At 40.2% G+C, this 13,006-nt stretch overlaps 1 protein-coding gene across 4 annotated transcripts in view; it reads right to left on the bottom strand.

The window, feature by feature from the left end:
* Window positions 1-13,006, bottom strand: part of TRPM3 (transient receptor potential cation channel subfamily M member 3) — a 372,035-nt gene that overhangs the window by 68,702 nt on the left and 290,327 nt on the right. For all 4 annotated transcript variants that reach the window (XM_044446645.1, XM_044446646.1, XM_044446647.1 and 1 more), the window contains exon 8: window positions 10,661-10,784. In XM_044446645.1, the coding sequence (XP_044302580.1) occupies window positions 10,661-10,784 (124 nt within the window). The remainder of the gene's footprint in view (window positions 1-10,660; window positions 10,785-13,006) is intronic.

Here is a 13,006-nt window from a genome sequence, read left to right as displayed (position 1 = left end):
CGGCTGTCCGGTTCCTTTTGAATGTCTCTAGTGTGGGAGAGCCCACCACCTCTCTCGGCAGCTGGATCCACTGTCATATTGCTCTGAAAGTAAGGAAAATTTTCCTGACATCTAGCCAGAATCTGGGTTGTTGCAACTTGAGCTGATTCTTTTGCATCCTATACTCTGGTATCAGCAAAGAGACCTTCCTCTTTGTGACAGCCTTTGAGGTACCTATGGAGAGACATCACACACACATTTTCACCCATACCCACCTCAGTGTACAAGGACAGGGAAGTTTATACCTCACCTTCCTGCCTAGGGACCTGAAAGAAGGTGGGTGGGAAGGCAGAAGCTTGTCCCACCACACCCCATCCCACCTCACCCCAGAGTGCTCTCCACCAGGACTGCTGTTACTAGCAGCCGCTAGTTACCTGCAGTTACTAGCAGCAGAAAAACAGCAGTCTCAAGTGGGTTCACTGGGGGTGAGACGGAGAAATGACAGAGGGATTGTTCATTCTCTACCGCTACTGGCTTGCAAACAGGATTCCTGGGGTTTGGAGAGGTTCATGCTCCCACAAGCACCAGGGAGCTCACTGCTGCAGAACGAGGGGCAGCAACGCCGGATCAGTCTCCTCCCACACCCTGCAGTCCAGCTGGGTGGTGGGGACTGAGATAAGGTAGGCAATCCATGTGAGCACTGCAGCTGCCACAGAGACACTGGGCTGGGATCATGATATGACACGGAAGCATCTTACCCTTTGGTAGCTGTCATCTCCCATTGATGGATTCTAGATGTAGCCCATACAGACCCTGGTATAGCAAGATGTGTGCCAGCCATTTGTTTATTATGTGTGCTTCCCTTCTCCTGAGGGTTCAGAGTATATATCTGGCAGTATAAATGGAAGGGGGAGATGTCCCAGTGCACCACATAAATGGACCGAGGAGTAACGGATAGCGAATTAATCAAGTGATCATGGAGAGAAGCTTGAAGGCACCTAGACATAAATGGAACCATTGTCTTTTGGTGAAGAATATAGGAGGGATGTGGGTGTAGGTCTTATGAACTGCTTGGATGGGTGTAACATAATTTGTATTGATTCATTGAGGGGGATATGACTAATAAACATGACCTCACTGAATATTTTAAAGATAGAATAAAGCTGCTGTTATTGAAAGAAACATGATTCCTTAGATGTCCTGACAACATACAGGATCCAGCTTCCTTCATATTTTCCTCGCAAAACAAAATCTGACTTAAGTAGGTTAATAGCAAACAAGGAACTGAATGACTTATTGAATAAAACATTGGATCCAGTATCTTTTGAATGTCAGCCATAATTCTAGGTAAAAACAAGACAAAACGGATTACTAACTGTCCAGCAAACACACACTGCAACACCTATGCCCTATAGATGATGCCACCACCATTCTAAGAAGTAGTACAAGAGACTTGTTTAGATGCTTTGTGGACTTTTGAATTATTCTAATAGGATGGCATTTTGCTGCAAAGGATTGTATGAAAAAGGAATACAAATGTATTTAGGTTGACATGATAAATGAGCTTGATGGAATGGAAAAATTGATAATTACTATTTAACTCATAATAGACCTTTAAGTACTATTTAACTAATTTTTGCAATCACATAACTAATACTTTAAAGCATACATTTATAATAGTGCATTTTCCTATTCATGAGCGTCTTTGACCTTTCTTTTGTTAGAGACTCTTTTCTTTCTTATGTACTTCTATAATTTTAATATTTTATAAGTCTGGCAAAAAATGAAAATTTTAAATGGGTGGTATGATAAATTTTCAAAATTTATTGATTGCTTCTACACTGAACAGTGCAAGCAAGTTGAAAATGAAAAGGCATGAGTACGACTGAATGTAATTGAGTGTGGTGGAAGGGTTTTGTAGCTTTACGTAGCTTCCAAAGCTGGCTGAGGTCACAGGAATTTCATCTGTTAAAAGCTTCCATAGGAGCAGAGCATTATCTTTGCATGCAGAAGATTCTGTCCCCAGCCCATCTAGACAGGACTGGAGAGGAGTTCTTCTGAAAGTCTGATGAAATGTGGGTCTGCTGGTCAACACCAGACAACCTGCTGCTATCCCAATGTTTTGGACTACAACTTTCACTACCCCTAAACAATGGCCCTGCTGGCTCCTGCTGATGGGAGTTGTAGTGTAGAGGGAACAAGGTCGTTTTCTCCAGTGCCTACTTTGGTCTCAGCTGAATGGACCAATGCTCTGTTTTGGTATAAAACCACTGCCCAAGTTGCACTGGTAAGACTTTACATGTTCACGCTGGCACTCTCAACATGTGCTACTAAGTACCACAGGAGTACTGTGAAGTCAGACTCTAAGCCCATCTTTATTTTACACCCCAGTGCATGGGGTGGAATATATTTTTAAATATTTGCTATGAAAATCTTCTCACATGTTTTTATTTAGCTTAAAATGGAAAAGCAGCAGCTGTGATGAAAAGGGAAATAAACATAACTGAAATGTTTTTAAAATGCTAAAACACAAACTCCCTGCAGCTTATGAATCTGTGGAAAAATCCAGTTTTCACATCAGACCCATGAGTATAACGCAAATGCTTTCGGTTTTCTCTATCTGCAGGACCTATCTGCACCTTAGCAAAGGAATGGAAGGCATTTACAGTAAACCAGATCCTCACTGGAGACTGGTTGATCATAAGCTGCCTTCTGCTGAGGACAGTTTGAGGCTTTCAGATAGCAGTTTTTCTCAGCCTTGCCTAGAAATGTTAAGGATTGAACTGAATGCCTTTTGCATGAAAGGCATTTGCTTTAGCACTGGAAGCAACACTTATTTTACAGGAAAAAGTTATTAACTACAACAGCAATTTTGAATTCAAAAGTGGCCATCACATTAAGCATGCTTACCTGAATAATGGTAGCAAGAACACTGATTCAAGAGACTAGTTCTGCCTGCACTTTGGTTCTCTTTTCTATGAAAGGTTGCACAGTTTGAACAAACTCTTTCCTGAATAAGGCCCTCATTTGCCTCTCTTCAAATCCTTACAATATGATCAGGTAGGAATTATTTAGATTATCAGTTTTCCAGGGAAAACAGTCATTTAAATTCATGCCAATTTCTCATTTGCTCACTTATTCACTTATCATAGTTTAAAGAAAAGAACATCTGGTAAGGTCATCTCTCTACAACCAATCAGAAAAATAATACCACTGGACACAAAACAGTGGATACAACTATAATTTGTATACAACAGCCTAGCAGAAAACGAGTGAGTGGTATTATACTATCAGTTTTGCTATAGCTAGTTTAACAACTAGTACAAACAACACTCAGCTAAATACAGTCTTAAGGAATTGTGCAACAGCTTTGAAAATGTTGGATTTGACACTTGCTCAAGGATGAAAATAGGTTTCCACAAACAACAGAAGCTTCCGGCTAGCAGAATGTCTTCACTAGATACAAGCCAGTTTGAGCATACAGTGGATTTGACATTGTAATTCTGCAAGGCTTGTTTCCTGAGCAGTGTGGGTATACAACAGGCAAAATGCTTTCTATTCCTAGGATAGTTTCTATGCTTCTAATTGTGAACTACACTAAGTTGAAGAAGGAGACCAGAAAATCCTTATTTAGACAGGCCCTTAGGATATAGATATTTTCCTTAGTTCAGTGGGAGAACACATATTTTGTATGTAGAAGGTGAAAAGTTCAGTCCTTGGTATCTTCAGCTGATAGAATCCTGAGTAGTAATACTAGAAAATACTTGGTCTGAGGCTTTGTGAGGAGATGCTGCCAATCAAGAAGGTATAACTAGGATACATGAAACTGGTCCATTGTCCTGATTTAAGCATTAATGCTCAGCTGTGGTTTTGCACTCAATGCATGTGCCCATGGTTCATGTGGTCCTCTTCTCACATGGCCTTGAGGAGGACATCAGAGTTGCTTCTATTTTTAACTGACCAAGGAAGAGTTTGTAGGAATATGGTAGACACCCTGATGAAAAAATATCAACCTAGTGTGTGGCTGTTGTGAAAACAGCAATTTTGAGATATGAGAAAGGAGTTGAACAGTAATATGGCTAAAGGTCATCCTCCCCTTATATAAATCTATGGTGTGATCACACTGTGTGCAGTTCTTGTCACTGCATGAAAAACCCACCCCCCAAAAAACCAACGTATTGCTGAAATAGTACTGAATGCTGGAGCAAATGAGGAAAAGTTATAACATCTGGCACTGTTTAGTTTAGAAAGTGATTAAGAAGAGACATGCTAGAGGTGTACAAAGTCATGTACAGTGTGGAGAAATGGGAAAGGGAGACTTCCATAATACGAGAATCCAGAATCTTCTCATGAAGCTGGCTGGTGGGAAATTCAGGACAGATACGAGGAATTCCTTCTTCACGCAGTGCATAGTTGAATTATGGAATTTAAATAGTGAAAGATGTCATCATGACTACCCATTAAGATACCTTTAAAAGGAGCTGGTTGGCTTCTGTGTGAAGAGAATTCAGGGCTAGATGAAACTTGGCCTGATTCAACCTGGCTCTTATATGTTATTAATCAATAGCTACAGTGAACTGGAAACAAAAGCATAAGCTTCCCACTTCTCCCTTTTGGCTGTGTGGGAAAAGGAGAGGGCAGGGAGAAGCTGCACTGGCCAAGAATTACCCAGACTCTTTCCCAGGGATCTAAACTATTTTTTGGCATTACATGTGAATGCAGCCAGTATCAGGCAGCTCCTTAGAAACCTACATCTGGAGGTATCTTGGTTATCTCTGGTTGCTGAAGCATGACTTCACAGTGTCTGTCTTAAAACTCTGACTAGGCATCCTGATGTCCTGTAAGCATTTATGGTTAAAAGTGCCATCACCTCAAACCCTCACAGTCAGGGATGATGGGCGGGCACTGGGTCATCTTTCACTGCCCTAGTCCTTGGATAAGCTGTCAAAACATGCTAAATATCTATTTGTGCCGATTATATGCCAATTATTCTACTATCAGAAACATCACTTGCTTAAGATAGCAGGCCTTTCTCTTCTCTATGCCTAATGATAGGCTCCTCAGAAAAACCTCTAATCCGCTTATTTTCCTATTCATAAAATGTAGCATTGAACTTTTTGAAGTCTTTTATCTTGAACTGACAAAATCAAGTCACTTTTCAAACACTGGTTTTCTTTTAATGTTGACATCTAAATAAATGTTTCGATATTTGGAGGGCTCTACCATGTCAGCATGCTAAAGCAGAAAAGAACTCATCAGGCTATTAAAGCAAAAAGGAAAACCCCCATATTCTCTTTCTTTCTATAGCAAGGGACTATCACTTAATTTATGCTGGACATTTTATTTGACAAGAATCTTCTTTCCATGGGAATTAAGGTTATTCACCATCCTCAAAAGTTACTTGTGGTATGATAAGATCTGCTATATTGATCCAGTGGAAACATCTGAACAAGATAAGCTTTGTTGATAGAGTCATTGTGAAGGGCAGAAGGAACAGTGAGATGGGTCGAGGGGAAAATGGCTTGAATCTTCGGCTGTTGACAGTGTTTAATTTCAGTAACGAGGGAGGGTAGGGAATAAGCAGAGAATTAGCTATTGGCATGCATCTTTGCAAGGCTGGCAAGTTCAGAGTGCCTAAGCACACGCTGTCTAGGTCCTACACAAATGCATAACACAGGACCTTTCTTCCTCTTTTTCTTTCCTTGAGCCCTTGAATTTTGATTAAAAACCCAACAAGGAAGGCCTGTTCTGTTCTGGAAGCTGCAGAAGTGACTGGTGGCCTTTAGCTCCTTTTACTTTCATTTGCTAAGCTCCTTATATTTCTGGCTACCTGATTGGAATGTAAAAGCAGACGTGACAACATTCACTGAAGATGCATATGAATAACACTGCGCAATGAAGGCTCTTGAGACACTGCTTCTTGTCCCTGGGATCCAGGGATCCAGTATGTATTTCAGAGAGCAGAGACTGATGGGCTCTGCCCACCTGGATGCAGGAAGGAACTCTGAGAGTTTCAGTCACATGGAGCGGGGTGGGGGGGCAGCAGACCACTTTGCCCCTGGACTTTGTAAGTCCCATCTCTGAGTACCCACACACCCACACACTCCCTCCTCTACAACACCCCTGATCATCTAGAGCAGCGGTTCCCAAACTGTGTTCTGTGGAACCCTAGGCTTCTCGCAAAAGCCTCATAGGGGTTCCGTGAAAAAGCTCAAAAATCAAATTTAAAACGGATTTTAAAATGAAACTACAGGAGAGCAAGTATTCGATTGTCAGTCGGCATCCAAACAAAAAACAAGGAAATGCATCACATCATTGGGTTCCTAGGACTCTACTGCATAGTGATGGGAATAATTGAAAGAATTCATTTGGGATATTACCATATAATCACTTTATTCATTCATTATATTTAAAATGTTTTCTCTTTATTTGCACACCTACTATGGTATGCAAAGCACTCAGCGATAGGAACAGAGGAAAGAAAGAAGAACACTGTGGGTTTACAATGCTTAGTAAAAATCAGGGATAGATTTAGGACTTTGCAGGAAAAAAAAGTGTTCAGAAAGGTTCTATGACCAAAAAAGTTTGGGAACAGCTGATCTAGAGGAATCCTTATAGACTTATACATTCTAGGGTTTACGTACAATATAAGTTTCATTTACAGAAATTCTCCCTGATTGGGGTTGAAAATTTCATTTTATGCTTATGGATAGTAATGGAGCCTATTTTTAAGCAAAGCTTCTGCAGGCAATTGAGTCAATTGAATCAAGGATTTGTGCTGGAACAAAGAATCCAAAACAGTACAGCCAGAAAGCAAACCAATGTCCCTTGAAAACAATTTAAGTACTGGCATTACAGAATTTTTATGCACTGTTAATAACTCTGGAATTCAGACCATACATTTTTAAACAGAGAAATGCACTTGCATGGTGACTGGGGAACTGCAGTACTCTGTGTGTGTGTGTGTGTGTGTGTGTGTGTGTGTGTGTGTGTGTGAGAGAGAGAGAGAGAGAGAGAGAGAGAGAGAGAGAGAGAGAGAGAGAGAGAGAGAGAGAGAGAGAGAGAAACTCTTTTTGTGGTGGGGTGGTGGGGTTGTTTTGCTTTTAAAAAAGAAAAGCAAGGGAGCTGTTTTTTATGAGGATAAATATTGGTGGGAAGGACCATGTATGCCACTTTTAGCTCCTGGGAGAAAAGGCAGATTATAAATGTAATATAAATGTCATATAGAGATAGAAATATAGGCTTATTGTAAACTAGTCTGACTTAGCCTCAGTCTCCCCTCCAACCTCCAATATTAACTGTGGGGCACCTCACAAAGTGGTTCTGAACCACTCTCTACCAGCCACAAGAATGTAACAACACACACTTTAATTGACAGGGTAATTTTCAAATGTTGAAAAATGAAACAAGCAAACAAAGAAACCAGACACTACATTTTTTCACATGATTTCAGCCCTGAAAAAAGACATGAACCTTAGTCTTTGTTTCAGCCACTTCCTTCAGACTGAAGGAAGAAAATTATTGTCCAATGACAGCTATACGAAGGTCCCAAAGTCCCACTGTGTTTCCTGTGGGAAGTGTCACTTCTCCCCAAAAAAGACCCAAAGAAAAGGGGAATAAGCAGAGTTCCAATGTCTAGAGATAGGATGGGATTATCAGTCTAGTTCACTTTCTCTTTCTGTTTTATTAAATTTATCGATCCAAGTCATTGTTCATAATATTGCTTGTTCTATTTTTCTAATACTGCTTCTAACTGGCCCAACAAACCCCACAGGATCTTACAAGATCTGAGCATGCTAATCTAATACATAGCTAAAGGCAAATAAATTTGCACAAAAACATGACCTCAGTTGAGCCTAATTTTTATCATTATAATGAGGTGAAGCCCTATGTATCATTCCCCCTACAGAACCAGAACCATCAGATGCAAGGGTGAAGTATATCATGAAGGTTTCAGGACTTTCAAGTTTTTCACTTACCCCCAACACTTCTGCTATTACCCAGATTTAAGAAAAGAAGTGACAGGCTCACCTTTAAATTTTGGAGCCTTGTGTAAAAATTGCTTTGGGGTATGAATTATAATTTAAAAAATTTCTCCTAAATTCTGCAACACGAGGCACTAACGCATTGGATTTATATCAGCTAAGGACCAGACTATATCTGGTACTAAACATGATTGGAACTTTTTTTTTTTTTTAATTTTGGCTAATAGCAGCAATGGTGAAACCATAGTGGAGATTTTCATTTGGATGATGGTTGAAATGGAAAGGGGTTAACCTTCCTGCTTGCATGTTGTGGATCCTGTGAAAAATTATCTTCCCTGTGCCTTATAATAATTTGCACAAAAACCCTGTGATGCTTCATTTCTAGGTTGAACATGTGTTTTGGAAAAGTTTGAGTTAACTGACTGAGAAAAGACTATATATATAAAACCATTAGGAATGTAACACATCTATATTGCCTATTGTTTATTTTCTTACTATTCTGCTAGTTGTGAGGCATGCTTGAAAGAACAGCTAGAACTTGCAATTATGTTTTTACTCTAGATTGGAACTTTGCAACCAGATTGCCCAAATTTGTGCAATCATGAGGTTCTAATATGCCCAACTATGACTCTCTGTTCTTGGCAGTGAGTGTAAATAAAAAGCTAGCAGCAAAAGGTTTTTAAAAAGGCTTTATATATCATGCATGCCAAAAAGAGATGGGATTTTCTTGTAACCCTTGAATTAGAGCCTAATTAAATGGCTGTCCATGCTTCCTTAACATGGATGTGGGCTCCTGGGATTCAGTACTTCTGCTCCTCCCAACACCAGTGGGAATGAATCAGCCATCCACATTCTTGTCCTTATATGACTGTACATGATTTAAGAGAAAGATTCTCTGAAATCCACTGAAGACAGTAGTGCTCCAGAGAAAAGAGCAACCGCAATAGTCACGCAACTGCTTACGCACTGAACGACAAGTGAGTGACTTGGATTTTATCCTTAAGTTTTTTAAACTTCAGTATTCACATTTGATTAATATCATTGCTTTATCATTTACCAAGAAGCTTTGTGGTTCTTTTAGTCACTCTGCAATGGACTGGCACACAATCCCTTCCTATTACTGGAAGGTTCTCCACTGACATCAATGCACCCTACATTAATTTTGTTCCATTCATAGCTCACAGCCGCACCAATGGCAGCTTTCTGCTTTGGGTATAGCATTAGCACTTACATGTCATTTTATGAGCTCTGACCAATTAATTTTGAGTGGAAATTGGCTTGGCAGACCTTTTCGGAGGCGTAGATAAAAAGAAATTAAGTGTCTAATCATCTTGATTTGACATCAGTATCGTAGAAGGTTACTGGGGTTGACTAGCTAATGGTGGCTCTGGTGACTCAGTTTCTGTCATTCTTCTTCGATGGCTCTGCTTTCCCCTTGCTAGCCCTCTGAGCAGGCATTTTGTCTTTTTTCCTACTACAATGCTGGTGCTGAATAACTGTAATGACAGCAAGAGTTTATTCAGTGAACAGATATAATGTGTACTTCCTGAAATCAATGTTGTTTAATTATCAGTTCCCTAAACAGCATTTAATATTTCCAGTCAAATCTAAGTCAATATAATATGATAGGTACAGTTATGATACTCAGTGAATACTTTGAAGTATATGTTCAACTCATTATTTAAAGAGCAGGGAAATTCCTTAGTTGAATTATTTGCATTCTACAGTTACTGTCAAATTAGCTGAAGAAATTAATTCTACATATTAATCCTACAGAAGTCAAGGTTTACACAGATCTTTAACAGTTTCTACTTTATTTAAATCACCTTCTATCAAGGGTTCAGTTCTGGCCTGATGGAACAGCAATCCCTAAATGTCAACTGAAGCAGATGGAGAGATAAAGACAGCATGGCTGTTAAAGAAGATCCACTAAAACACACTTCTATTGTAAGACTCTTCTTGTAATTTAAACTGGATTAGAATGTTCAACTAAAAGAGGTACTTGTGTTTCAACTTGAATGAAAAGCAACCTAATAATGTTACTTCTGGAGTTAATTTATTTTCTGACTACTCCAGGATATGATTTGACAACAACAGGCTATGATCAGGCCTTGAATATGCTTCAGGGATTCCCTTGTACATATATAGTGGAAGGGATTACTTCATTTCAATATGAAGAGTTTCTATTAGCTAATGTAACAAGAATGATAGGACCTGGAAAATGAAGAGAGGTAGAGAGATTTTCAGAATGTCCTTGTGCATGTAAATGTTCCAAAACTAATGGAAATTGCTACCCATGATCATAACTGAGTACAAATGTAACATTTCCAATTTGCTTCCCCCACCCTCTTGTATCTGAATTCATTCTGTTTCATAGCTTGCTCCAGTAATCGCATTACACTTGCATCACACCGGAGCTACAACTTAAGTAGGAATCTACAAAGTCATGGTTCACAAACCCACCTCAAAACGGCTTCAGGTCATGGGTTTGAGTAGATTCTCCTTAACCATTGAGGCTATGGGATGCAGTCCTAACACTACACTATGGTTTAAGCAAGCCATGGAACAGAGACTAAGGAGAGAATGTGCGAGTTGATGGATTCCCGACGTCCACTGAGATCTAAACATTACTTACACACAAAACCAAAATGTTACTGGGCTTCTTAGTTTCATGCCTAGTGAATGTGCTTGCATACCAGTTCCTTCTTCTTCATGCATTCCATAAGGATTATGAAGAGATGCTGGGCCTGGGTCCGAGTGTAGGTGAATGTCTTCTGGATAGTAACAAGCAATTGATCTCGCAGAGATTCATTGATAAGCCTGAAATTCAAAAAGGGGAAAGAAGATGTGATAAGCTGGGTATTAACTAATCATCACTGCACTGCAGTCTGTGGTTGATTTGTTGCTGTTGCTGTTGTTTTTAAAGTAAACAAATATGAACGAGGAGGCCTAAACAAATGAGGAGCCTTAAATTCTTCTGCACTGGAAAAAAAGATATCTGTGACCAGTGCAAACTGAAGAAATGAACCTCATGCCTGGCATAATTTATTTTGCAATGATTACTCTCTCATGATTTAGTCTGCTTCTGCTAATAACAGTGAGGGATGAAGAATTGAGCAAGTCCCTGAAACTACAGATCGTGACCACTGGAAATTGTGTTCAGCAATCCCATGTTTTCATAAGCAATTAGGCAAGAAATTGGCAGGTTTGTCTGTTCATTTGTTGAAGCAAGTGGAGATGTGCTAGTAGCCCCAGTACTGTATTCTGCAGTCCTCCACCACTCTATCGTACACACGCAATCTTGCCTGGCAGGTAAGAATGTATCAAAGCATGCATGAGGCTATTATAGGCTGGTATATTCAGAGAACAAAAAAGCAACACACCACACTTGAAAAATGAACTGCCATTCCATCAGAGACTTGTGTTCCATTTTCAGGTTAGCCTTTGGCAGAAAAGTCAGGAAGCAAATATTGACTTCTAGGGATTTCTTAACGAATCGATCTACAGTTGACAGACTTGGGTCACATACAGATGTTATGATGCCTCTGTGTGCTGACACCCTACTTCCACCAGCAGGTAAGCAGGAGCCTGATGTCGATTCTTCAAATGTCTCTTCAGTTATTGTATCACTTATCTAAACACTGTATTAAATAACCCACATTATTGTTATTTCTTGTATCTTAATTTTATGTTGTGAGCCACCCCGAGGCTTTGGCAAATGGGGCGGCATAGAAATGTTTTAATAAATAAATAAATAAACAAATAAATAAATAAATTAGCAATGCTTGCAATTATTAGTATTGATTACATTTCTATACCGTCCAAACCTGAAGCTCTCTGAGCAGTTCACAACATTAAATCACCCATTCAGATTTCAGCAAGGCTTAGCTTAGCTTCCAAGATCAGACAGGATCAGGCCTTTCAGGCTGTATGGAAGCTGCAATAGTGAAAGCCATCACTACTGTTTTCACTACACTTTTGAGAAGATAAAAGGCTCCTGGTTTGCAATGGCCTGAAACCTATCCTTTACTGAATTTATTCAAGCATCCTCCTTCAACATGGCTCCTACCATGAGAAGACCTATCCTTCAGTGAAATATACTGTCCTGCGTAGGTCTCACATCGTACTTCTGATAGCATGCAGGCATCCCACAGACTGAAAGACGTAGTGTGACACTGGGGACCATCCTGTATGGATCTACTTCTTTCAGCCCAGCTCTATGCAGATCCTAATCCTAGCGACTGGCAAATGAGCATGCTATGGGGGAAAGCAGTCACCCAGACAGTCTTCATATACTCAGCCATAAAAGGCTACAGTGCTTCTCATCTAGCCTAATAGGGCTTCTTTCCACCAGGCAATGCATTCCTCATCCTCAGCTTGATCCCAGCAATGGGAATACCCAATTCCCCAACTCTGGGAATACCAGGCAGGACAGATTGCAGCCTGGAATTCCAGCCTCAGGCATCATTGCTGTCTAGATGACACTCAGCTCTGCGTCCTCTTTTCTGTGAGATCATGTTAGACAGTGGAAGTTAGAAATGGATTCTTGAGGTCAGTGATGGGCTTATGTGAGGGCTAATATGCTGCCCAATCCACATAGGGTTTGGAAATGTGAATGGGGAGAGGTCTGCCTGATCTGAGACTTCATGGTTTCCCTGTTCCTTATGGGGCAATATGCCCCCTGAAGGATTGGCTGGACCAACCATTGCTCCTGAGCTCAGTGAGACTGGCTGTGGACATTAGCTTTTCTTAGTTTTAAGCAATTAACCAGCTGTGAAGATCCCTAGGGGAGGATGATCTTACTACTATGAAGAATACCCTGGGGACCACCCAGCTAGACTAACATTCAACTCATGGGACATCCTTTGAAGAAGTCTCCAGAGCTTTATTTCAAAATATGGTCACCTAGGCAATTATGGGCACCAACACTGGAGACAAAACACATTGGTGTTAACATGTGATTCAAAGTTCTCCTCTTCATCTTTAATATTGTAAGCAGCCTAACCTCAGAAAAATGTTTTTCTTCCTTGCAGGAACCTATC

Source organism: Varanus komodoensis, unplaced genomic scaffold (genome assembly GCF_004798865.1).
Source record: "Varanus komodoensis strain SLA01 unplaced genomic scaffold, ASM479886v1 scaffold5, whole genome shotgun sequence".
Taxonomy (NCBI): Eukaryota; Metazoa; Chordata; class Lepidosauria; order Squamata; family Varanidae; genus Varanus; species Varanus komodoensis.
This window is presented reverse-complemented; position numbering and strand designations above follow the sequence as displayed.